At 41.6% G+C, this 26,638-nt stretch overlaps 1 protein-coding gene across 1 annotated transcript in view; it reads right to left on the bottom strand.

The window, feature by feature from the left end:
• LOC115772827 (ryanodine receptor 3) overlaps positions 1-26,638 on the bottom strand; it is a 77,273-nt gene that overhangs the window by 30,354 nt on the left and 20,281 nt on the right. The window contains exons 19-50 of the mRNA XM_030719229.1: positions 26,359-26,575; positions 26,092-26,196; positions 23,670-23,773; positions 22,341-22,424; positions 21,840-21,999; positions 20,926-21,073; positions 20,460-20,665; positions 20,142-20,316; positions 19,560-19,768; positions 19,288-19,476; positions 18,783-18,967; positions 18,530-18,695; positions 15,615-15,701; positions 15,198-15,424; positions 13,159-13,963; positions 12,558-12,758; positions 10,282-10,384; positions 9,514-9,645; positions 6,383-6,656; positions 6,150-6,264; positions 5,450-5,582; positions 4,957-5,060; positions 4,638-4,773; positions 4,211-4,397; positions 3,939-4,047; positions 3,724-3,844; positions 3,047-3,216; positions 2,471-2,691; positions 2,186-2,276; positions 1,335-1,475; positions 557-720; positions 361-439 (exon numbers count right to left, since the gene is read on the bottom strand). Of these exons, the coding sequence (XP_030575089.1) occupies positions 361-439; positions 557-720; positions 1,335-1,475; positions 2,186-2,276; positions 2,471-2,691; positions 3,047-3,216; positions 3,724-3,844; positions 3,939-4,047; positions 4,211-4,397; positions 4,638-4,773; positions 4,957-5,060; positions 5,450-5,582; positions 6,150-6,264; positions 6,383-6,656; positions 9,514-9,645; positions 10,282-10,384; positions 12,558-12,758; positions 13,159-13,963; positions 15,198-15,424; positions 15,615-15,701; positions 18,530-18,695; positions 18,783-18,967; positions 19,288-19,476; positions 19,560-19,768; positions 20,142-20,316; positions 20,460-20,665; positions 20,926-21,073; positions 21,840-21,999; positions 22,341-22,424; positions 23,670-23,773; positions 26,092-26,196; positions 26,359-26,575 (5,548 nt within the window). The remainder of the gene's footprint in view (positions 1-360; positions 440-556; positions 721-1,334; positions 1,476-2,185; positions 2,277-2,470; positions 2,692-3,046; positions 3,217-3,723; positions 3,845-3,938; positions 4,048-4,210; positions 4,398-4,637; positions 4,774-4,956; positions 5,061-5,449; positions 5,583-6,149; positions 6,265-6,382; positions 6,657-9,513; positions 9,646-10,281; positions 10,385-12,557; positions 12,759-13,158; positions 13,964-15,197; positions 15,425-15,614; positions 15,702-18,529; positions 18,696-18,782; positions 18,968-19,287; positions 19,477-19,559; positions 19,769-20,141; positions 20,317-20,459; positions 20,666-20,925; positions 21,074-21,839; positions 22,000-22,340; positions 22,425-23,669; positions 23,774-26,091; positions 26,197-26,358; positions 26,576-26,638) is intronic.

Raw genomic sequence — 26,638 nt, 5'->3', positions numbered from 1 at the left:
AAGAGACTACCACAGTCATTGTCAGCATGCCAGAGTAATCCCTCGGCTCTAACAAAAAGGAGGCATCGCCAAAGGGGAGCACTACTATGATACAGGAAAACGGGAAGAAAATATTATCATGTCCATCCATCCATTTTTTTTCCCACTTATCTGCTTATGACAGCTGGGATAGCGCCCCCCCCGCAGCGACCATGACTGGATAAGCTTTTTTTTTAAATTTTGTTAATTTTCTTCACTTTTTATGTGGCTGAAATGCTCCTCAACTGATTATCATCCTGTGCAGTATTTTTTTCATAACACTTGTGACTTGCTCTAATACCGCATCATTTAATAGTCATGTTAATCGGTGAAGGCTCTTACCTTCTCTGCAGACCATTTCTCATGGGTATGCTCGGCATACTTGTTGGCAAAATGCTCAAGTTTCTCAGGAAGAGCAATACTGGAATAAAGAGGTGACAGTGTGCAAGCATGTGCAAATGCATGTTAGTGAAATTATGTAGACTCATTCTTTCTGTGCATGAATTTGTTATTCATGTCTGGCTTCAAAATGTCTTACTTAGCAGTATTGATTGGTTTGGGGTCAAAGTTGCCCTGGGCATCCACAGAAACAGGCTTTTCCACAGTGGTGCTAATGGAGGCATCCACATAGTCTGGTGGCAAAGCTCCAGCTATGGCACTGAGACAAGGCATGGCCATCTTGAATAGCTCTGGGTCGTACTTCTGTATGGGGAAAGAAAGCAAGCTCCAACACTCAACGTGAAATATATCTCCTGCTCCTCCGAGTTCTGCAAATAAAAACGTTGCTTAACAAACGCAAGCAATGTCTTCAGCTGCTAATTTAAGCTGAACTTGAATAAAGCTGTATAGCCACTCCGCTCTTGGAGAAAGAGCACTTGGGTAAGAGGAAGAGACGTTAATGAAGAATTATTCAAAAAGCTGAGGGACCAGCATGCTAGAGGCTTTGGATCAATGACGGCTGTCCAGATATTGATGTTTTCAGACCGGCCCTTTGCAAAGCCTCCTATCGTGAGTGGGCATTTAGAGAGATGTGCTGAGTCCAGCCATCTGCATCGCTAATAGACCTAAAGCTATTTATACCGAGCAGTCCCTTGAATACATACATGTTAATCAAGACTGTGATGAATAATGTGGCTTTTATTGAACAGTTTATCACTTCTGTAGAGCATTTGTAGTTTATATACTCTCTTAGAAAATCCTATTTAACAAGTAGATGACAGCTGTTTGCGAAATACCTGTAAATAACTAAAAGGAAGTCACAACAAAACAGCGCAGGACCTTAGTGATAGTATAAATTCAGTGAGTGACCCCCTCACCCTTTGGGATAGAGAGTCAAACACTCCCCAGAAGATCTTCTTGGTAAGTAGTAGTTCATCCTCAGATGCTGTGCCAAAGCTGCCCCAGCCAGATGGGAGGCAGTAATACTTCCAGTTTTGCTCGTAGTGGTTGGTTAGCAGCTGGAGGGCACAGGGACAAGGGAAAGACACACAGTGAAAAATATAAATGTATTTAGCAAAGAGGGCAAATCAAAGACAGGTAATAAGCATGCACACCGCCTGTAGACATACAGCCGTACATGTCACTGCACAGGGAATCACTTCTCCCAGAATCAGCACAAATGAAAGTAAGGCACACCGTTTCACAGGCCGGTCACAAGCTATTACATCTCCAGGGTTTCTTTGCTGTGGCCTGAGAGATGGAGTCAAGTAGTAGAGCCAACAAGCTTGTAATCACACAGTCCACTACTTTATCCCCTTGTTTTTACCCTCCTCTAGCTCCCCACTCCGTGCACACCAGATGATTAACACTACAGGTGTGTTGCAGCTGTGCACCTTGGAATGTTTATGTGAGCGTGAGAGAGAGGGGCGAATGCAAGCAGCATTACATTGCAGGTGCACATTGACTGGAGTTAACGGAAATGAGCTGCTGGTCGCTCCAAACCAAGCTAAAAATGGAGTGTCAGCGACCACACAGACTTTTTGCAAAAAAAGAAAAAGAGATGGAAAAAAAAAAAATAAACAAAAAGTCACTGATTACAGGCAGCTGATAATCAGGCAGACACGAAACAACGAAAACAAAAGCATGCAGGCAGGGCAACAGAGAATATGAAATAAAGGATGACAAAGGGATTTAAAGTGAATGAAAGAGCGAAGAAACTGTTGCCCACCCTTAGAGGCATCTTGCAGTAATCAGTCAACAAGGGCACATCAAAGACGAGGCGGCGCAGGAGCTGCTGCAGCATGGAGGGACGAAGGTGCCTGCAGAATGGGGTGGGAGAGAGATAAGAGCTCTGCTGCCTCAGGCTGCCTTTAAACATCTTCAGACTTCAACCAATTTAGTTTGTCACACTGACTCAAAAGGATATTTAGTGAAACAAGCGATAAAATAATTTTTCCTCGACAGTGGCTGGAGAACTTTTAAATTCCACAGACAGAGATATTTTGCTTCTTACTTGCAGACAGACAGCAAGCACTCCTCTATTGCATCCCTCTGCGCCTTGGTCAGCGAACGGCCCTTAGAGAGGCGGTAGATGGTGTGCAGAGTGGAGTCGATAAGGGTGGCGTAGTGCTCGGTGCCAGCAAAGAGGGGGGCACAGCGGGTGAGGAGGGGCAGCATGGCTGAACCGATATAGCGGTTCATAGCCAGGGCTGTCTCCGTGGTGCACAGACCCTCCTGTAGAGAGAAAAGATCACAAAACACGGGACAGTTACGTTAACATTTGGCTACAACATAAAATGAAACCACAAGATTTCATGATTAAAACTTTAAATAAATCCTTCTATCTGAAAGTACAGTACACACCATATGTATATTTGTTTAGATATATTTAATCTATAAACATACTGTTGATAAATAAGAGTGAAGAGCAATTACATTAATCAAAAATAATCAAACTAAAACTTTGGCTTAATGAGGTGTTACTAAAAAAGACCGCCCAATATTATTGATCCAGAAACTCCTTGAAGTTCATGTCACAGTCGTTGGCGATTCATTACTTCTCTCCTACACTGCTGTCAGTTGCACCTACCGTATCCAGAGAGGTAGCAGCCCTCAGGTCAGGGAGGAAGCCCACTTCGAGCAGGTGAAGCAGAAAGCTTTGGTCTTCAATACCATACACTCTGTCTAGAAACAGCACCATGGGGGCCTTGTGGTCCGGACAGAAGCTGGCTGACATGTCCGGCTCTGTCACTGACCCGTCTAAGAGTTTGAAGCAGACAAATAACGACACAACATTTTAAACCATTGCGAGGCAGGTGTGAAGCAGTGAAAAACCAAGGGAAAAGTGTGCAGTTCATAATGGCGAGTCTTTTCTGATGAGGGGAGTCATGTGTAATTCATTAGGCCGCGCGCAGCAGCTTTCTGGTGCCGGACCCTTGATTCGTTGTCTTCGTTCTTGGCCAGCTGACAAAGCTTGTGCGGCAGTGCTCACAGCAGCAAATTTAAGAGGCGAGGTTTGCCATGCTTATGCAGATCAATCAATAAAGCAAGACAGCTCGCTATAGAAATGATCTGGCTTACTCAGAGCGATGGGAGTGTGCAGTAAAGCGTTGAGCTGATTAAAGAGGCATGAGCATTGAAATGAAATCAATAACTTTCCCGCTTTGCACTGAATGTGCAGAGTTTGTTTGTAACATGCAAATAAAAAGGATGCGTTCATAAAATCAAAGCACACTCTCAAAAAAATATCACATTCTTAACCAGTACCTTTGCTGATGATGGGCATTTTGAGTGGTATGCTAATAATTCCCACGAGGTCCTCAGTAGGCACCAGAGAGCGCAGGATAGCACGAATACGCAGAGCTTCGCCTTTCCCTTTGTTGATGAGCTTCAGAAAGGAAAAGCAAGTCAATCAGAGAAAAATACGGCAAAAACAATTCCAAGAAAAAGAACAAAAACGTCGCAGTTTCTAGGATGCTTACATGCATCTCAGGGGCGCAACGTCCCAACAGGTCAATGAGAGCAGAGTAGAATGACATGATGGCATTGCCCATGTGGACCACCTCCTCTTCATCATCACCGTCCGCTGACCTAACAGTGGGAAAAGAGAGGAAGGAGAACAGAAACAACAAAGAGGGAACATTTTTTAAGGGCATTGAAGCAAAGACACAAATCAAGGGAGGGTAAGAAGTTAATCTGAAGTGTAAGGTCTTGGCATCGATTTTATAAGATTTGCTTGATTTTTATGGCTTACACATCAGAGCTAACTCCCTGGACGGAGCCTGGAAGGTCCAAAGCAGGCGTCTCGGAGATCTTAATGGCTTCCTTCATGGCGGCCAGGAGGCCGTTCCCTCCCTCTCCTCTCAGAGCTGGTCCAAAACACTCCGGACGACGGATCAGTAGCTTGACCACGACGCTCGAGTTCTCCTCCACACTCTCACCTGCAACACATACATATATGCATACGTACAAGAATACACACACATCACTAGAGCTAAGCCTCAGGAAACAAACAAACAAAAAGCTTCAGTTAAACTGTGCCTAAAGCAAGTGAAGTCAGTCCTTTCAAATCTCTGCTAGTTTTCTCTGCATGTTTAAACAGAGGAACAGTACACGAATAAACAGAAAGAATGAGTGAGAGAGGAAATCAGAGAGAAACTGACTAGTAACTGCAGTCATACCGTTGACAAAGACAGCAAACCGCAAGAAGGACAGATCCCGCTCTCCCTCAATGGGGTTCCAGCCGATATCCGGGTAACCTTTAGCCAGGAGCATTGGACAACTCTGAAGACCACAGCCAGCCAAGTAGGTGACCACCTAAAGATACATTACATACATCATGTACAGTATAGCCCAACTTTAATCTGTTTGTTTTTGCTTGGGTATCACTTTCTTAAAAACAGTTATGCATGTGTACTGTAGACCCCCCAGTGCCAGTTGACTTTCTCTCAAGCAAGCTGAATACAGAGTAACTTAAACCCACAACTAAAAAAGTCGTACCTTGTCCAGATCGGGTTCTTCCAGTGCCAGAGCCAAGCCGTTATTGTCCATCACTGAGGAAGCAGCCACATCTAAAGGAGTGGAGCCCCTCATAGCTGGTGAAGCTGCAACACAATGCACACACATTGACTCAGATAGTTGGTGTCATTCTTATTACATCTTACTGTATAGACAAATGTCCTGTGCTTGTGCCTTTTTAAAATAATGTGCAAACAGCAGGGGGCGGTATTTCCACTGTTTTAAAATGTCACCAGCAGCTAATCTGCTAATAGCTGATTAAAATTAGTTTTATTTCTTTTGCCAATTTGCAATGGATATTTATTCATATTAGGGTTTATGGGAATGATCTTACATAGAACTGTACACACAAGCATATCATTTATATTATAGCTTATTTAATTTCACAAAAGTTTCTTAAGTTTAGGCTTTTTTTCTCCTTGTGCTGCCAAATGTTAGGTGAATGTTAGGTTGTGATAAACATGGCTGTACCCACCTAGGCCCACACTGCTGTTCTCCAGTAGGTAACTGAGGTGGTCAAACATGGCTTTCTGGTTCTGACGGCTGATCCGGCAGAAGTAGCACAGGAAGCGACAACAGCTGGCCACCATCTTGGGAAAGGCAATTTCCTGCAAAGTGGCCCAAAATACAACCAAGGTGGCTCAAATATCTTCACTTGAACTTTAATAAAAGAGTAGGCTGCATGTTTTAGACTTTTGTAACAGTTCTCAGGCAGCAGTCATTTGCTTTTATGAGTGGACCTAAATATCTTAGACTTTTATTCCTAGATACTGCTACCAAAGCATCACTCAAAAAGCAGATGATAATAAGTGGTTTTGGAGAAACTGTCGCTTTACTCTGGGGAACTTACAGAGTTTACAGTAATGACTGCCTTCATGCTTGTTACTCTAAATTCCTCCGTATGTCTCGGTTTCTAATTAATGAGTAAGAGGCCTGACATCTTCACACACTGCCAGCTAGTCTGCTCAATTCAGTCAGACCCTTCTGCCCTTCTGCGATGTCAGGACCACGTCCTCATTAATGCAAACTTGCTCTGCGACCATGCTTTACACACAGATGAAAGCATGGAAGACTGGATTAAAGTACAGTTTTTCTGTTAGTGAGCTACATTGTTTCTACAGAAGATGGTGGTATGGACTCTATGTGGGTAAATACAGAAGTAGAAGACATTAAACCTGGGACTTGTCTCCTCCAAGTACATTGACCATGACCTCCATGACCGTCTCATGCATGCCCAGTATTCTCATTAGGTTCGGGTGCTGGTAGAACACCTTGTTGTTCATAATGTCACTGAAAAGTACATAAAAAGATGCAAACTGAATACTTAGATGTTTTCTCAAAAACCATGTATTTATAAATCTAAAAAGAGAATTTTGTTGAAAAGTTACATACAAGTCTAATGACCTACCCCAGTCCATTAATCATGAGTTTTTCCTCCTCCTTTCCCATTCGAACTGACAACAGAGATCTGATCTGACCCAGGGAGGCCAAGAGGTTGATGGTGTCCTGGACTGAGGCAGCACTGATGGTGTATGTCTTCCTCATGGCCCGAAGGAGCTCCCCAACGCTGTCGTATTGCCTCCTCAGTAGGCTGAACATCTTGCGAACAAGTTCAGGGTCCTGGATGTGACACTCTTGGGACCAGCTGACCATGGTCTGAGAGATGAGCTCTTTCAGATTGGCTGTAGAGAAAATTGAGCAAAGATGACTTTTAATAAACAAGCACAGTTGCCTCATATAAAGCAGTAAGAGGACACCAGAGAAAGACTTGCTCTGGCAGATTAGTGCTCACTGTATCATTCTGAAGTCCTTACTGAGCATCGCTGGCCTTGAGAGGAACATTGACTTTGACCCTCTTTCTATTCACTGGGGTCACAACAAGAGATACCTGACTTAGGGTACTTCATCCTTCAGCACAGACATACAGCAAGCATACATTGATACACAAATCCCAGAAAACTGCATGTCTGTGTCAGCCACCTCTACGGATGACTTTTAAAGCTGCGGTAGTAACACAAGTTACAACAGAGTGAGAGTTTTGCTTTTTTTCTCTAATCTTTGAAAAAAAGTTCTTCTCATTTGAAAGCCATATTTTAAGTGGTGCAGAAAGATCCCCCTCCCATGTAAAGAATGAAAGAGGATAAAACATTAACAGTTCTGCCTTTGCGGTTAGAAGGAACATTTGTTTTGGACAGATCATATGTGGGTTACCCTTAAGGCTTCATTATAACTAGATCAATAGCGTGTGTGGGAGAGGGTTTATGTTTGTTCTTCAGTTATGAAAGGATGGAAAAATGTCAATTAAAGAATCCAGGACAATAATAGATGGAGTCATTAACACACAACTGATTTCCTTAAAAGTACTGCAATTAGGCGATTGCGTTTTTAAGACCCCGTGTTTGTTTGGTTGATTGGATCTGTTGGTTTTCAAAAGACTATTTGACAGCAGACTGTCAATCAGTGCAAGGGTGTGTGTCTGTATTTTGTGAGATGGGTGGGAAGCCGGCAGAATGGCACCAGTAACAGATCCTGCTGCCGAGAGCTGCGTGGGTGTCAGAGAAAGGGCAGATGCGCAAGCTCGAGATTAAGAAGCAGCATTTTTTTTTTCTCTCAGCAAGCACCTGACTCTCACTCTGTCACACTATCAAACACATTCACTCATCAGCCACTGTCTGTTTTGCTGTTGCATGTACCGTTCTACCACTTTCTCCTTTACTGCGCCCCAGTAAGCAAATCTGGGCAATCCAGAGTCACAATGATGGAAACAACAAAGATTTCTTAATGTCTGAGCATTAAATGCTTCTACTGGAAAACAAGAAGCATTCCTCAGAGGACCAAAACAGCTTCTGTGCTCCTTTTACTTCATTCTTCTGAAATAATGGCCAAGACAATGATGCCATCTGTATCTTCAGGGTGTCTAGGAGACAGACGACATGATGAAGAGGAGTCACAGCCTGAATCACAGGCTCAAATTTATTAGATGCCTTTTTTCATTTGATATCCTCACATAACCATCCGTGGTAATTTTACTCCCTAATGGCAGTGCACTCCCCCAGAAGGACAATATTTCTCGCCACATCGATAAAACTGCCCAGGAATGTTTTAAAGAAGTAACACCGAGTTGCAGACCCATCTTCAGATCCCAGCTGGGTGAAGCATCCATAGGATGTAATAGAACAAACACAATCCATGGATGCCCACCATGTAACCCCAGGATCTAAATGATCTGGACCACTGTCTTGTGATGTGGAAGACATCACAAAATAGCCCAAGAGGACCTGTGGAAATGCCACTGACCCTCTGAAGAGTCAGAGCTGCTTTGGCTGCACAATGTTAGGCAGGTAGCATTAATGTTGTGGCTGATCACTGTGTAATAAAAGGGCAAACCAAAGCATGACCAAGCTCTGCATTCTTTGTAATGGCCAGTAAACAGTACAGAATCTGTACCTTGTCTGTGTCACTTTCTTGATGAGTTAATAATCCCAATCACTAGTTTTAAGACATTTTGAATGCAAGATGTTTATCTGGATAAGTTTAATTATGGTCATCACAATGGAGGATAAAGCAGGTAATGCTTTAGGGCCCAGCCTGGAGTGGGAGTCAGAAATTCCTGTGGAGTTTGTCTTTAAGCATCTGCCTTCAGCAACACAGATGACTCAAAATATCCTGTGAGCCCAACTTAGACTTGATACACCAACGAGACCAGGTGCTTTTTGACCAGTTAAATAACGTGTGGTCATTCACTCTATTGGTGGTCCCTGATCCAGAGTGATAGAAAATTAGATACACCTTGTAGTGCATTTATACTGTTGTGGCACACCAGTTATTTGTGTGCTCATTCTTGTGCAGTCTGCATGTGTCTATGAGTTTAATCAGGTGACGTTTTTGGCTTTATCGCTGATGGTTTTTTTCTCTCATTTCTCCGCTCTCATCTCCCGGAGCGGCTGACATAGGATGCTCTTCACTCTAAAGCCTCTCCTCCACCAGGCTGCATATTTCCATAATGAAATTGAAAGGAAATTGAAATGGAAATGACTGCCACCCAGTGAATCAGTCCACATGGCAGCGGCAGACAAATAGAGGCAAGACTCGGGGTGCTAGAAATGCAATACAGAAACATCTCCTGTTAATTCTGCCCTCCCTTTGTGCCAGGAACAGAGAGTGAGAGCATGTACAAAAAGAGGTGATCAAGGCCACAAACAAGGCAAAATGTAGCAGGGACTAAATGGACATGGTGTGAGCTCAGCGCTCGTGCTTTTATGGGAAAATAACAGCAACAAACCAAACTGATTCAATGTCTTGCTCAAGGACACTTTCTCCCTTGTTTTTGGACAGTGTGATTATGAAGTGGCAGCTCATAAAAGTGATTCCGTATGCTTCCGTGCTATTATTGCTATAATTGATTGTCCCCTGAACACTAATTAAGTTTGAATTCACATCATCATTAGTTTTTTAGCCAGGTTCAGGTGTAATGATACCGTAGGCACTACAGCACGAGCAATAATTTACACAGTGCAATGAAAGCAGGGATTTCCTCACATGGTGCAGCTTGCTCCTTCTTTGTGGGCTCCTCTGCTTTGTGCGACTGGCCTTTGATCTTGTTCACCAGCATAAGGAGGCGACCTTTAAGAGATGTAGCTTGTTCATCTTCGTTTTCCTCCATTGGGATTCCTACATAACACAAACAGACGCACGGTACTGTATAAATCGCAAAGCATCATAAAACAACAGTGTGTGTGATGTACAGAAGTGCAGTAACTATCCCGCTCCTTATTTCTTGGCAAGTTAAAGTAATTTTTCTATCTTTTCTGCGTTGAGGCTGCCATGACAAGTTGGCGCTAGGCTGCACAGGTGAGCCATTAGATTGTTAGCACCACGGACAGGTGGGCAATTCAATTATTTATCAGAACATCAAGATGTTCAAATTGTGGAGGCAGCGAACGTTCAAATCTCCTGCCTTGCCAGAAAGCAATGTGGAGAGGGGAAAGGAAACATTTCATGAAGTACAGGCGCAATTTTGCTGATGGTGACACAATGAGAGCTCACAGTGCCAAGAAATATGTGCGCATAAAGCAGATTTCATATGAATGTTTAGTTTTTTTTGTTTTATTGTTACATTATCAACCATATTGCCAGTTTCTGCTGCCTTAGTAAAATGAATTCTAAAAGCAATCAGGGAATGATAACATTGCTGCATCATGATACAAAATAATGATATATGTTTTGTAATAAACATAACCAGTTTACTGCAGCAGCTCATAATGTTTTTTTTGTTTTGTTTTGTTTTTTGCAAGAGCTGTATCTTACCACAGTGGAGCTGCAGCTGATTATGAAAATCATACAGTTCCTCCTGGATGTCTGCAGGGCACGGGCAGTCCTCTCCCATACTGAAGTTCAGCAGCATGTTGATCTGAAATGTTGAAAATTTTAAAATCAGATGCATATAGATAACCATGCATTAACAAATTACTGTAGTCCATTTATCCATTTTCACAACCACTTGGTTTCCCAGCATTGTTATAATATTGTTCTTACTGTTGGATTCGCAGAGAAAGAACACGGCTCAAGTGGCTAATTCTCTCTCTGCGCTAACCGCCCGAAGGACACCGTGAGAAGTCATTAAACTAGCTGTGCAGCACTGAATTCTGTCTGCAGCTTTGACCTTAAAGGTATGCTCTATGAATGTGTGCCCTTAGATGACTGTGCCCTCCTGGGGAAGCAATGCCATCAAACCAATACCAAGAAAAATTAATTTTCCTTGAATCTTTGTTCACACACTCTCACAAGAAGAGAGCTTTAGGGAACATTAGGAGCCAGAAGCAGGTCTGGTTTCTTCTGGGCTAAGGAAGCAGAAAGAAGGACATTTGAACCAAAATGAAATCAAATCTGAAATTTGCTGCATATTTAAACAATAACAGTATTGACCAATCAGTTGAAGCCATAAGCCTCTGGGTTTTCTGTATCTGAGCTATACTGAGCTATATAGATACACTTTTTAAAAATTTCTTTCTCTAAACGATGCAGGTTTACTGGCATTTACCCTCTGCTGCTATTTTGCACATTTACGTCACATGAGCGTCACTGCGATCGCTGGGGAGATATGTGTGCTGTCAAAAATCCATTAACAGTGGTACACAACTGCCGTGGTGTCACGAGGGAGCCTCAGCATAGATGAAAAGTGGTGTTACAGACCCTCAGTTTGGAGAGGAACAATATGTCATCTCGTAATTTTAAGGTTTTATGTAAAAAATAAAATAATCTGGTGCTTAGCAGGTCTAAACATTAGGTGAACACAATCTCAAATGAAAAAGAGCGCAACATATTACACCCTGTCGTGATCTGTTTACCAAAAAATGAAGCTAAAATGCAGAAATATGAAAAAACTGAGCACACGCTTAGCCACAAGTCTTCTGTAAGTCTTGTGGCTTTCTCAGACTGTGCATTATGGAGATTTTCGATCATAATGCACAGGCCTGCGTTTGACCAAAACTAAACACACTTGCAGTCAACCTTGACCATGAACTCCTCTGTATACCAAAGTATTCTAGAGTCGGATATGAGGCCATCTGTTTGTCAGCTAAAGCTTGGTCAAAATTAGGGTCATGCTACAGGACAATGATCCCAAACACAGCAGCAAATCTACAACAGAATGACTGAAAAAGAAAAGAATCACGGTGTCACAATGGCCCAGTTAAAGTCCGGACCTCAACCTGACTGAAATACTGTGGTTGGACTTTAAGAGAGCTGTGCATAATGAACTGAATCAACATTCGTCCACAACAATGTGACAGACTGATGAAGCCACACAGAAAATGATTGCTGTACTTCATGTTATTGCTGCTAAAGGCGGTTCTACAAGTTACTGAATCATCGGGTGTACGTAGGTCTTCAAGCCTCTGCATTTTGACCTTAATTTTTGTTAAACCAATAATTACACGGCGTAATATGTCATGTGTTGTTCATCTGAGGTTGCATTTACATCATTTTAAGACCCGTTAATGATCAGATTCTTTTTTTTTTTTTTGTCCTGATATATAAAACCTTAGAAGTGAAAAATGGTGTACTTTCTTTTTACCATGACTGTATGATATAATATTCTAAATATAGAGAAAATTCAGGTCAGGAACCAGGCCCGAGCTGGCTGGACTGCAACTTGGAGATGAAGCTATCAGAACAGGACACAACGGCCTCGATACGGTGCGCGAGTACACAGTTTCTGTACGGATAACTAATTCAAAACATGCAGTCCCTAATATTTAAGGCCCTACCCATGCAGAGAAGTGGTATTTTTTCCTCACTTTGTATATTAATATATAAATTTATACATATTAATCACTATGTTAATCTATAAATTATTAAAAGTATTCCTTTATTGTGGTCAAAAGTCAAATTGTTTTCAAGGACCAAACGCCCATGTGACATCACATACTGATTTATTTGTATATGATACTTAACATAATATAAAAGGCATGTAATTTAATGTTGCTTCTTTTTTGATGTGGTGAATGTACGCAGTGCATGTACAGCAAAATAAATATTTAACTTCTTTACTTTGGTTTAGGAGCAGCATGCTTTTTTCTCACCTGTTCTTGAGGAGGCGATCTGAACTCTTTGGTCTTCTTCGCCGTAACGGCGGCAGACATATTGAGGGCCAGCATCAGCTCATTGTAGCGGAACTTCTGGTTGTACTGCAGCTTGGACACGAAGCTGTCAGAAAAGGATGCGATGGCCTCGATACGGTGCTTCAGTTCGCAGTCACAGAAATAGTGAAGCAGCTCGCACATCTGGAGGACAGACAATGAGAGGAGACGCAAAAACAGGTACTCTACCATCGCTATTGTGACAAGCAGCTGTTATCAAGACTGATTGAAAAATATAAGCACCTTATGGCTTCACATTATCCCCACTTGTTGAAGAGAGATTTTTACTCCTGAGATCGTTTGTTTAATACGAGACGGAGCCATTTCATGTTTGACTGATCACTGAATGGGCCTATTACATCGGAGCAGTTATAGAGCATTTGAGAGCACAGCTGTGTTAGTCATTAGCCGTGGATTGTCACTTTAAGATTAAAATGTTCATTGATTTTACATGTTTTGGGGATTTTTGTGCTATACTAAGGTTTAACATACTAAACATGAAGCTAAGTCTGTTATGTGTACAATCATGTGTTTTCATGATTACCTGTAGTTTAACGGGCTCTGGCAGCCTCTTCTCCAGCAGTCCTTCCATTGGCTGTTGAGATTCTTTGATCGCCTCCTCTTCTCCAGCTTCCACCGCCTTTTCCTCTGCTCCCGTTAGTCCTTCTTTGTCTGTGGCACCTGCGGCTTCCTCCTCTCTTACCTCTCTGAATACATTTGGGTCAATGAGCAGTAAAATGTTATGAACATCCTCACTTCCTAAAACACCCATCGTCAACAAGGTGCTGATGAGTTTCAAGATCGGAACAAACTGGTACTCCACACATCCTCCGACAGGATCTCGGATGTGGTGCCCACCACTTTGAACAGCCTCTGTCAGCATTGAAATTGCTTTCTCCTTCAGTGCATCCAGTGGGATTTGGGGACTGTACAGATGCTCTCGTTTGGTGCTGATGAAACATGGTGGAGTAAAGTTGAGGCGCGGTTTGAGAGAGGTGCTAAGTCCCACCCCCGGTGGAAGGTGCTTTTTAGAAGCATCAGAAAAGAGACGAATGGAGCGCGTCTCTGCCGTGACGGGTATGACAAACTCATCTTTCATCATGAGTCGTGCCTCTTTGGCTGTCTCCAGGTGGATACTAATCAGAACATTGTAGAAGCCCTCACGCAACATGCCAGACAGGTACTGATTGTCGATGGTGTATAAGAGCTGTGATTGGTCCAGGTGGCTGCAAAGGGCATGAGCCACACGAGTGTTTCCCAGGGCGCAGAGGGCACAGTAGAGTTTCAAGGTGTGGTAGTGGAACTTCTTCATGTCCTCCTGCTCCGAGAGCTCCATGATGTCAACGCACCTTTTATTAGAGAGAGCAAGAATTTGTAGACATGTGGTACATGACAGAATGTGGTGAGAGTTATTTCCCATAAATGGTAATCAATGAGTGTTAAAACTCTTGTGGATTTTTCAAGCCACTAAGTTATTTTTACACCTGACAGCATTCAGTGTGATAGCTTAGTTTTCGCTAGCATTTCCCAAGAAGCAGCCTCCAGAGCTGAAAAGTGAAGCCAATGCAGTGCAGTTCCTGGAGTGGGGATTAAGGGTGTCTCCATAAGTGAGTCGCTCTCGAGAGAATCCAATCTTTAAATGCACAACTTTACCATGGAAAGTTTACAACCTGGCATAAAAATGATTTTGTTCCCTATAGCTAATTTACCCCTTTATAATAATGTTAGGGGCATGGCTGCTTTCACTGACAGGTGGCTGCCTGCAAGGCTTCATCTCAGCTACTCTGAGTTACTACAGTGGACTTCTAAACCATTTTTATGGTGTTGGTGCCTTGTGGAGCATTTCTAATGCACTTATCTGACAAATAATATGAATAACTGTGTGTTTAATTATACAAACAGCCCGTCCAAGATGTCTGTGATCCACTTTTGGTGAGCGAAATTCTAGTAATTTACTAGTAACATTATTTTGTTTTGTTGCTTAGCACTAATTATGAATCATACTACGGATGCAGCTTACTAACCAAGGTTGCTAGTCATTGCTAATAACCCTGTACTCTTAGCTCTTGTCCAATTACAGTCAGTTTTGGCTCTAAAAATACAACAAGGAAGTGGCCAAAATTTTAAAATTTATGTGAAAAAAATGAGTTGATAATACTGTAATTTAAAACTCCCTATCTAAAATTCCAATGGCTGCTTAATACACTTGTCATAACAGTTAAAAAATAACCATGATGATTTACCAAAGCCTCTGGCGACAACTTCAAACAGTTTATAGCCTGGGCCATTTTAATATGCAGTGACATAAAACTGAGGAAAGCAGCAAATCCTGAGTGAGTGCTAAGATAAAAAAAAAATAATAATAAATGATCGATCATAAATTTCCTCTGCTACCAACAAATAAATTAATCATTTTATTGTAATGTATGAGAGTTAAATGAGGATATTAATACTGCTCTCATTATTGTAAGCTAAAAATAAAGCCAAATGAAACTGGAATTTAACTTTAAAAAATGGAAACAGGGCAAAACGGTTAGCCGCGCTCTGATCACAAAACTAAAAAGCCACAAGCTTGTTCCACACCTGTTCTCCTCAGGTATGTGTACTGCCAACATCTGCAGGGGCTCCACACACTGAACCACCCAGCCATGTCTCTCATTAACCCTGCCAGTTTCCACTTTGAGGAAGATGTTGGGCATGCGGCTCCACAGCACAGCATTTATGGTCTGGACATCCAGTCGGGGCGGACACTGGGGAACCGGGTTCTTATGCTCACTCTTAAACACGGCTGATGACAGAGGCATGGCATTCTGGAGGGGACACACAGACATTTGATAGATGGGGTAACTAAAGGAATGCTGTCTGAGCACAGAGGAAAGCATAGTCAAGGCAGAGCAGGCATTTTCTTGACTCTTGTTTCTCTTTTTGTACATTTCTGTGGTATTGCAGACACACAAACGAGGCTGTTGTGGTGGAAAAATAAAATTAGGGCGCGCTTACCTTTATTTTAGCCAGTTCAAACTGAAAGAGGTTGGGGCTGGTGGGTCGCACGAACACGGCAGGGAAGAGCTTGGTGTTTGGTTCCACCTGAAGCAGAGAAAAGTAAAAAGAAGCGAACAAAAGGTCCAAACAGGAAGTAAACATCAAAGGCTTGAGAAGGAGCTAGAAAGCACAATTTGAGGAAAGCAGCTTAATAATGCATTGTGAAAACTCCACTACATAGTGCAGCCATGTGTTCATCTGTGTGTGTGTGTGTCAGCGAAAGAGCGAGTGATTATACATGATCATTCAAGAGTGTCGGCTGGCAGGATGAGTCAGTGCTGGGTGAAAAATTTCAGCGAGAAGAACATAAGAAGATTACACTCTTTGAAAAGTTATTTGAGATTGACTTCTAAGAGTACATCTAAACAACAAGTATAAATTCAACAAGATGGACAATCACTACTGTGTTAGGTAAATATATAAAGGCTAAAATAAAGTTACTCTCAAGGTCAACAGATTAAATTGCAGATGGACTGCACAGAGCTGTATGCATGCCCACTGTTATGGATATTACTATGTGCACTGCATCTACTTTACAAAAGACTTGAAATCCTTACAGATCATAGTACATCTGTTATCAAAAGGTTCCACTACTACATCCGTAGCAAGAAGCGATCACTGATTGGGATGTCCTCCCATCGATTAATGGAAATAGAAATTAAATGTAGAAGTCAGTATAACATTACAGCCCCGTTTCATAATAGAAGACCCTTCAGCAGACATCTTGTTACCTTTTGCCCTAATTTGGAGGCCTTGCACTCAACTTTCATCCAAATACTTTTAGTCACCTCTGGGTTAGTAAACATATAATACATATTGCAGGAAAAATATGTTTTCAATATTAGCAATACTCATTAAATCAGAACAGTAATAACAGAAATTCAGTTTGAAATTACGCACAGGTATGCATAGTTACACATTTATATAAATGTATTTATTTACATAATGCACCCATACTACATAATCTGCTGATATCAGTGCATTACGTATGACACCACTATAATCATAAGGAAATCATGTGTAAAACATAATGCAACCCTGCTGTTTACATTTGAGCAATATTGCTGAACAGTAGGTATGGCTTTAATATTGCTCAGTGATGAGTAATAGTCTGTACTACTTATGGCCGTGAGTCATCGCTGACTTACATGTTTGGCAATGCTCAGCCAATTAGAAATTGGTATCACAGGCTAATCAATAAGGTGCAAACTGACATATTTAAATTTGGCGGCTAATCCCTTCATGCCCAGCTCCTTGTGCTTCTGCTTCCTTTTATTGAACATCCACCTCTGGCCACTTGCACATTTGTGACTTCGCTATCATCATCGAACAACAACTTTTGTCTCAAACTGATGTGACCCTGTCAAAGACCATAAGTGCTGATGAGAGACCAAACAGTAGTATACATGGAAGAACTCACAGTCAAAAAGTTAAAAAAAAAAAAAAACACATTAGGCTGGAAACATTTCCAGGGCGCAATGGTGATGTGCAAGTGCAAGTGATCACAGCAGGAATTCCAAGGAGTGATTCAAAAGTAGGAGTTGTGGGACCCTGACTGTGAACCACCCCTCATTTCTTTCTTTATTTTTCCAAGGAGCCATCTTTCTTTTAAGATTCTTAAATTGGTTTTGAGTAATATTTCTCCAGGCTTTCTAAAGGTTAACACTTAACAGTTGACCTATGAATCATGCAAGGATAAAAAAGGCACACAGGGGATGAACTGGTGATATGTCTACAAATACCAGACAGCTTAGCAAAGAAAAAATTTTAAATTGAATTTTAAATTGTATCTTTAGGCACTTTGTTACTGGCAGTTTCGCAAAAACACATAATTTCTTTAATTGAATCTATGACCCCCCACCACCACCACCACCACCACCACCACCACCAAAAAAAAGAACGGGACTGAAAATCAGTGACATCAGGTCTTATTTATGAATCCAAATTTGAAATTTTTAGCTCACACTGTCATCAATATGTACAGGAGGTCAGGACAGAGGTACAGCAGTGAGTGTCTACAGCCATCTGTAAAACATGGTGGATGCTCTGTCATGGTTTGATTTCAGCCTGTGGGGTTGGAGATCTTGTCAAAACTGATGGAATTCTGAAAGCAGAAATGTACCATCAGATTTTTATCCACCATGAAATACCATCTGGAAAGTGTCTGATTGACAACAGCTTCATTTTCCAGCATGACAATGATCCCAAACGCACTGCCAATGCAGTAAAAGCATACCTGGATAGAAAAACACACAATGGAACACAACTGGCCACCACAGACTTTAACATTATTGAAACAGTGTTGGATCATCTTGACAGAGAAGGGAGCAAAAGGGTGGCTGTGGCTCAGGTTGAAGAGCAGGTCACTGATCCCTGACTCCTCCAATGTGCATGCCGAAGTATCCTTGGACAAGATACTGAACACTAAGTGCCATTTACTAAAAGGAAGCCAGTGTCTGAAAAAGATCTTTGAATGTCCTAGAGAGCCTGGAGAACTATTCCTGAAGACTACTTAAAGAAATGACAAGAAAGCTGCCTCAGAGAGTTCAGGCTATGCTAAAGAATAAAGCTGGTCACACCAAATTGACTTTCAAGCATGTTAGAATTGTGCAAACTCTGCTTTTGCCTTATATACTATATTTCCACTTATTTTTTCACATTTCAGCAAATCGTTGTACCCATTTCCCATTTTCCTAGCAAAATATAAAGAAATGGGGGTGGTTCAGGACCTCGGACAGTGTAAATTTGCTTTTTATTGATGCAGTAGCATCATTTTCTGATTGCATCCCATAACACATTTGCTTATTTCTTTTGATTATAGAGAAACATAGTAATATTTTTATTCTTGCTTGGACAGCCTATGTATGGAGTACCTGGTAGGATGTGGAGATCTCTTTGCCATTGACAGTGAATGTCAACAGGCCAGTGGCCAAATCTATTAGACAGCCGATCTCCAGATCCACATTGCTGCGACCGGAGGCGTGAGAAGCACTGGTAACATCACCACCCCACACCATGTAGCAGTTACTCCTCTTCACACTGTCAGTCATAAGCAGATGTAAAAATCTTTACAGGATTAATAGTTAACAGTAATCGTCAGCATTTATTACACACAAATATCATCACCTCTCGTGGACTCGCCCACGTTCGTCACCCAGGGTTACAGTCACTGTTCGATTCTTGCTGAGGTTGAAGTTGTTGCTATAGTAATGGTAGTCAGGGGTAACCCACCCAACCCACGCACAAGTAGGGTCCTGACCTGCGAAGACCCTCACTGAGTGGTAGTACTGTAACAAAACAGAGAAGAGACACTTAGCCAACAATTAGCATACACTTAGTTTCAACACCTACAAACAGATGTTTATTCTATACCGTAGTGATGCTGCTGTAGTCCACTCGTCTACTTTCGTCGCTGTGCCTCACAGATCTCAATGGATATCTATCAGAAACCATATTCAAAAAGTCATTACCACGCAGCCAACACGTCTGATAGCCACATCACCATTCCTTCGAACAACTTTTTAAAAGTGAAATTGGCTTGATGTAAATATCCGCTTAATTTCCTGATAGTCATTTTCCTGCAGAAAAGTTTAAAGTCACAGTTTTGCCAAGTTCAGCACCTGTGTTTAACTTTAAGAGTTTCTTCCTCGTGAACACCGTTCATGTCCACCACTGGACTGGCCTTGAAGAAGGAGTGGAACTCCACAGGCATGCTGAGACGGCAAAACACCATGTCAGCATTACTGTTCTGGGTCCCAAAAGTCTTGTGGGTGACTTTAAGACAAGGAGGGCTGTCGATGGTGCCGTCAATCCTGGTTACCTGCAAAACAGGAAGACATTCCCTGCATCCATCGTCTGACCAATTCAGTCATTTTAAGAATTTCACAGTGTCATCTTTCTTACTGCAATGTGGTTGTGGTCCTTCGGCACGTTGACAAAAGTAGGCAGGCGCTTGCTGAACCACATCGTGACCTCTCGATTCATGTTGACAGCAAAGGGTTCAAATCCCTCCTGCAAGCCACACATGGTGTAGTACTTGAAGGTGCTAGCATCCTTCCCCAGATTCATACGACCCACCTGACTCAGTCCGAGGCTACACACTGGAATAAATCCTGAAGAACAGACAAAGGAAATATAGACGAAAGGGGGAAGAGCAAAGTGGGAGAGGGAGGAGAGAATAAAGTCTTTAAGAATGCACAGCAGGAGGGATGGAACATCAATGCAGCTTTTGCAAAAAAGCCAATTTACAAGTGGCACTTCAAATACGACTGATCTCGTTACAGGGTGTCACTTATTTTTAACTTATATCACCACCGTCATCATTCTAGGATAAAGCTCTCTGCTCCGCATGTGAAAGCTTTATTAAAAGACAAGTGGAGGATGGCAAGGATATGTGCTCAACAACTCCCTTTTCAATCACTTTATCAGTCTGACACTGCATGACTATAACGCAACACAGCCACATTTATACATGCTCTTTCTCACCATCCTCAGTTTCAAAGTCCGTGAAGCAGAGCTCGGAGCCCTTGGTGGTGATCAGGATCTCCCCATTAAGAGTGAAGATCATGGATTTGTCCTCCATGTTGATCATGCAGCCCACCACATCCCCGGCATGCCAGCAACGCCCAAATAACCGGCCGCCCATGTTCAGACAGTGGCCCTATCCAGACATATGGAAACACATGTTTTACATACAATGTGAGCAAATATTTTACTGATTGGATAAGTCCTTTTTTGGGGTAATCTACATGAATTTGACCCATAGCAATACACTGTAGGGATTAGTTTTGATTGACAGCTTACCCTGTATCCATCAAAGACAAAAGCAAGCTCATCTGTGCCAAGCTCCACATCTGGCTTGCACCCAGGTCTGGCCCAGCCCACCCTCATGTCTCCGCCAGTAACTGCCTCAAATTCAAAGTACCACTTCCCAGTCTTCACTGCGTATGTTCTCTCTACTCTGAAGAAGCGGATCTTATCAATGCTGAGCCTCTCAGTGACTTGTCCTACTGGGTGAAAGGGACAGTCATAGTGTAAGTATCATCAGAAACTCCTTAAATAAATAATAACAATGGAAATATTAATTGCAAAAAAAACCCAGTGGGTGCGGTTAAAAACAGCAATTTCATACTGCTGTTCTCTTTCACTCTAAACGGCACAAGGGTGGCAAAATCCCATATCAGGATATAATTTTTTAATCTTTATTCTTTGTAAGGAGCATTTCATTATGCACTGTATAATTTGAACTATTTTCATGAGCGAAACTCACCGCCTTCCTGGTCCGAGGGCTCGATATTGTACCCGTAGCCAATCAGAGTGCGGATAGCCTCCCGCAGGCTGTCCCTGTTCGACTTCTTGGTACGTTCATCCAGCAGAACATACGGAACCAGGCGAGGGTTACGCTTACTTTTCAGATCCTGCATGGAGGAGAGGCAGCAGGAGAAATTGAATAGATTTTGAGTTCCTTTTGTGCTGAAAACCCAGTGCTAAGATTCATTTATCTCACCAGTTGAACGACTACTCAAGGGAGTCCGTTCAGCTGTGGCTGTGGTTACAACTTTGCTGTCACAGTAATTGAGAAGTTATGTGGCCTTTCATCACCATTGGGCTACTTCTGCTCATCACTTACTTTATTCTTTTGGTTTCCTTAGCCTTACTCCCACTGGTCCCAATCATGGACATATAATAACACTAAAATAAAGCAGATTTGTGACTTAATTGGAAATCTTGAGGTTTTTTTATTCAGGTTTGTCTGATTAGTCTGGCCTTTGTTTTTCCCCTGGTGTAAATGAAGGGCATAACTGCAAACATTCTTCTGAAGCACTGGCCCCATCCATTGTTGTGTTTTTTGTGGCTTTCTTTCATATTTAAGCACTCTACTTGTCAACTAGCCATACTTCTCTCTCCTCTTCATTTACTCTCTTACTGGTAAAAAGAAAACAAGCTTTAAATTGACTAAATCTTTAATTGTGGTAAAGCACACATTTTATTACAGAAGTTTATAAAAACAACAAATATAAGATAATTAACAGCGTAATATGGATGAAAACAAGGGAGGGGAATCATATGCAACTTACACTGTGATCTACGTTTGCTATTCACCTTTCACTTTTAACCAAATCTCAGCATTGTTTAGCTTGTTTTTAGCAAAGTTTTCAACATCTTTGGTGGGTTTGAGTATACCTGCTGAATGCCGTATGTCCATCCCTGTTTGATCCGGTCCTTGGCCCAAACATTATGTGCATTCTCTGCCAGTTTGTCCACCAGCAACTCTTGCCCCGGAGTCAGTTTTATATCAGACAGGTCCAGAGGGGACGGCTTATAACCATTGGACATCATGTAGCTACAGGAAAAAAAATAATGAAAAAAAAAGGAAATTTTTCCCCAGTTATTGATGTACAGTTGAACTACAAGGACCGGTTTAGTCACTTTACAGCCTGATGAGAATTTCTGTGGCAGTACAGGCAATAAATACCCTTTGTTCCTTATACTGCTGAATATTTTGGATGATCTTTGACTGGCTTTACAAACATTTTGATTCAGCATTTCATTTCTCTTACTGTAGAGACGCCTAGTGTTAATCAGCAATGATTACTATACAATTATAAACTCTGAACTGAAGTGATGTACAATAACTATCAAGTGTAGTGTGTTTGTATAGTTGACATAATCATATCCACTTACTTCTTAGGGAGTTTTATCTTTTTGAGAGAGTCCTCAGCATTTGGATTCATGTGAACTATACGGCAGCCTAAAGCCAGCAGGGTCCTGTGGTTAAAAATAACACAAAGAACACAGTGTGAGAAAACTGGATGCAACTTAATTGAAGATTGTGTTTTATCCACACCTTAACACTACTTCTGAATTTACAATATATGTAGAGCAACAGAGGGGCTGGAAGTGTTCCAACAGAGCACTGATGGCTTAAATTGCGCGTGTCCTAATCTGTTACAAGAGAAAGGCCAAACAATACCCGCGGGGGTGAAATAGGTGTGAAGTGTATCTGACAAATTTCCTTCACGCCTTGTGATCGGACAAAGTGACAGTAAAAGTGAGTTTGATGTCTTTCAGAAACTCATCGCTGTCACCTGGATGCGTCTTCCACCGCAGCAGATCAAGATTAATAAGAGTACACCTTTGTGTTCTCTATTCAAAGAGTATTTATAAATCAGCTGAGATGAGCCTCACCGGGATTGTTCTGAGCGCAGCCACATGTTGTGTGGTGACTGACAAGTGAACAAAGACCACAAAGTGTCAATGAACAACAATAAAACAAGGAAAAATTCCCAAAACCTACTCGGCCACAGGCGTGGGAGTGTTTATTGTTAACTTTATAACCCAATCCCAATCCTCACCCCCCCCCCCCCCCCCCCCCCTCCCAACCCTACTCCTCCATTCTGCACATTGCTGCACAGGACTGAACGCCTCATCTCTCGAAGGAGAGGACTAGTTGTAGTCTAGCGCTATAGATGGAACATTTAGTCATCAAATGGATCATGATAATCACAACCCCAGCAGAAACCGCTGTCAAAGATGGGGATGCTCAGAGCCTTGAAACTGGTGTGTATATTTCGTAATGTTATATGGACTGGATCCTATATAGCGCTTTTCTATCCTACTTGAGCATTCAAAGCATTTTATACAACATTCACACAATCTAGGCTTTCTATCTAACATTCACACTCAATTAAAGCACAGAGAGCAACTTATGGTTCAGAATCTTGGTTCCAAGCAGCTGGGGATCAAACCACCAACCTTGTAGGTGATTTCCTGAGCTACAGACACTCCCATCCAAAGTGCTAACTGCAGCATATCATTGCTGCAACCTTACAATGAAATCCCTGCACTACCTTTGGTGATATTCTTCATAATTAAACTGTTTAAATCAAATATAATATGTCAGCTATAGTTTTGTACTATATTGGGTAGACCATTTTTCTTGTGTTCAACGATAAAAGTATGGTCTGTGACCAAAAAAAAAAAAAAAAAACCAATCGATTATGTTCAACGTACTTCAGAGTTTCTGTTGACATCTGCAGATTGTAGTTCTTTTCTGTTTCTGGCAGCTTGGAGAAATCCACCAGGCATGGATGCTGCCGCTTATTATCATCCCTTATCTGTGAGAAAAACAATCACAGGAAGTCATATATCAACCACCTTCTGATGTTCCCACCATTCCTCTGCAACAGCTCTACACATACATGTACATCATGTGACAAAATTTAGTAAATATCTGCATATGAAATACACAGCCTTGCAACTCATTGTCACTGTGAACTAACAAGGGGACGGGCATGTGGTTTAAGTAGCGGGTGCTACTAGTTGCAGTGATTAGACGTCTACTCTAGTGAATATGTTATGAGAGAGGAACAAGAGAGCATGTTTTCTTGGCAGAGCTAGAGAACTGTATGGCAGGAATACCAAGCGAGAGGTGTAATGCGTCTCTCGAGGCTGCACTTTAAGCCAAATAATCCCTTTGGCAATGCTGCTCAGAGGAGGTGGCATGGCAATGGTGGAGGTTTACCAAGAAAACATGCAGGGCTGTGTACAGATATGCAGCTGTTTCTGTGGTTCCAATGAATAGCAGCCAGCTCTTTTGTGAATAGTACAAGAACTATTGGAAATCTCTTCTTCCATATTTATGTACAAAGAACACTGGTTTTGCTTACTTCCTCTGCTCTATGGCCTCTGCTATGAATGCTGACTACTGCGCCATATAACCTTTCTACCTATAGCTAACTACAACTTACTTGGCTGTCGCTCCACTTGTAAAAGACTCTTGACAATAAAAACAAGCGTATTATTATTTACCAGATCTCAGACTTATGAAGCTTATCTGTATCCTAAATTAAAGATTTTTCTTTTTGAGGAGCAGGACAGAGTGAAAGCCTACAAGCTAGCGCAGGATTGTCATTTTGTATTATAGACATAAGAGCTGTGTCTTGTTGTTGGTTTTGTTTTTTCTTCCTTTAAGAGCAAAACAGGTCTCTTTGGCGTTACCCTGTGGTTAATGTACAACAAACCAGAAAGTCATCAGCTAGAATTTAAAGTGAAACTTCTGCCTTAATGATCGCCTCCTATTGGACCACTTGCCTTTGTGTAACTGTGACTTACAATAGAACATAAACCCATGCAGAGAGTAAACAATACCAACACAGCAGGAGAACTAGAAGTAGGGTAGCACTTCATAATGACTCTCAAGATGATAGCAGTTGAATTTAAATCAGGTATGATTTTTGTCTTCTGTTGCAGGAGCTTGCTGATTGCACTGCATACACTGTAATTATTTAATGTTTCCAGCTGATTGTATTGGGAAATACACTAATTTGTTATCTTACAGAGAGTTAGATGAGAATTTGATATCACTACAGGTGAAGCCAGGCAACTTAAATAAGTTCTCCAAAGATTAAAAAAATCTACAAACTAAGGAGCTATGTTTCTTCAGGACTATGTTGGATATTTCTGAACTTTGCACAGATCCAGAAAAGGTGTTTCCCTCTGTTTCAGGCCTTTATGCAAAATAATCATCTACTTGTTCTAGTTCTGCAGTACCCGCCATAAAAGCCACTGTTTTTTTTTTTTTCACATTTGGGTGCCAATAAATGATAGAAAACTTTGGCTAATAATATGACAAATTCAGAGGTGTAAGTCTGCAGATTTTCTTCTCTTACCCAGCCAAACAACCATTTACACTAAGCTATGTATCTTCTTACTAGTTTTGTACTCAAACTCAGTCTTGTCTTCTAATCTAACTCTTGCATATAGGCTTGTTTTCCGACTACCATAAATAGTAGAACTAAAGATACTACCTCTGCACTGAATACATAAAGAGGCCCTTTGATTGGTTTGTGATTCATAGCACGCTTGGTCGTGTGTTTTGAATTTTGACGATGGCTGTCCCTTGGTGAATATTTACCGAATTAGAAACTGCATCAGTTCTTCTTTCAAAAGGAGAAAAACAAAACACAGAAAATTCGAATACAAATTTTCCTCGTGGTTTATTGCAGTGGTGAAATTGCCAAAACATCCTGTTCTGCCCTTGGGCGAAACAACAGTTTGTAATTCATGATTTATACTAGAACACAGACACAATGACTCCGCTACCTACAAACAAACTGGAATGAAGGATGTTAATGAGTGGCAATGATAAGCGCTGAACGTGACAAATGAGTGTTCTTTCCACTTACCCTCTTTTTTGGTGTGAACCGCAAATTATAAAAGAGAAAGCAAGATGACATATAGGCCTTTGTGATGGTTCAATTCTAACACTACTAATGCACTTCAAGCTGACTTTTAACTTAAATTCATCAAGAAGAATTCGTAAATTGTCATGCTTATTTCTCCACAAACATGGAAAAACGCATGGATTATGCTTTTTATCTTTTGACCCAGGTGATGAGCTTGTAGGAGAACAAACAATCTCCCTGTTTCTTACCTTGCCATAAGACCAGCCCAGCTCAATCTTATTCATGCCCCAGAGCTCATGGATATTCTCTGCCAGTTTGTCCCGAACCTTCTCCAAATGAAGTGGCATGACAATCTGAAGAAACAGGTAAGCAAATTATCATTTCCCAAAAAGTTGTGACACCTATAGAATCTAAATAAAGACAAAAATGCATTGATCTGTAAATTATTTCAAACTTTTTTTTTGGTTCATGTTTATCTCATTAATCACCATTCTACATGCCTCTAATGAGCTCACCTGGCTGGTTTCCACAGGCGTGGGGATGAAGGAGGCCTGTGACATGAACTGGGTGGTGCCCAGCAGATCCCGGACTCCTTCCACATCTCTTTTATACTCTTTCACCGGCTCCACCTTCATCTTCTCTTTTGGCAGCAGAGCCTCATAACATGGTGCGTAGCTTGATGGAGGCAGGAACTTAAAGTCACCATGCCGGCCACCCAACAGGAAACGCACCCTAATGACAGAAGATGTTGGTCATGTGCTTGGCTCGCTGCAATATTTTACGTGCAAACTAAAA

The sequence above is a fragment of the Archocentrus centrarchus genome, chromosome 22, assembly GCF_007364275.1.
Source record: "Archocentrus centrarchus isolate MPI-CPG fArcCen1 chromosome 22, fArcCen1, whole genome shotgun sequence".
Lineage (NCBI taxonomy): Eukaryota > Metazoa > Chordata > Actinopteri > Cichliformes > Cichlidae > Archocentrus > Archocentrus centrarchus.
Note: the sequence above shows the minus strand (reverse complement) of the source record. Positions and strands in the feature narration are given on the sequence as shown.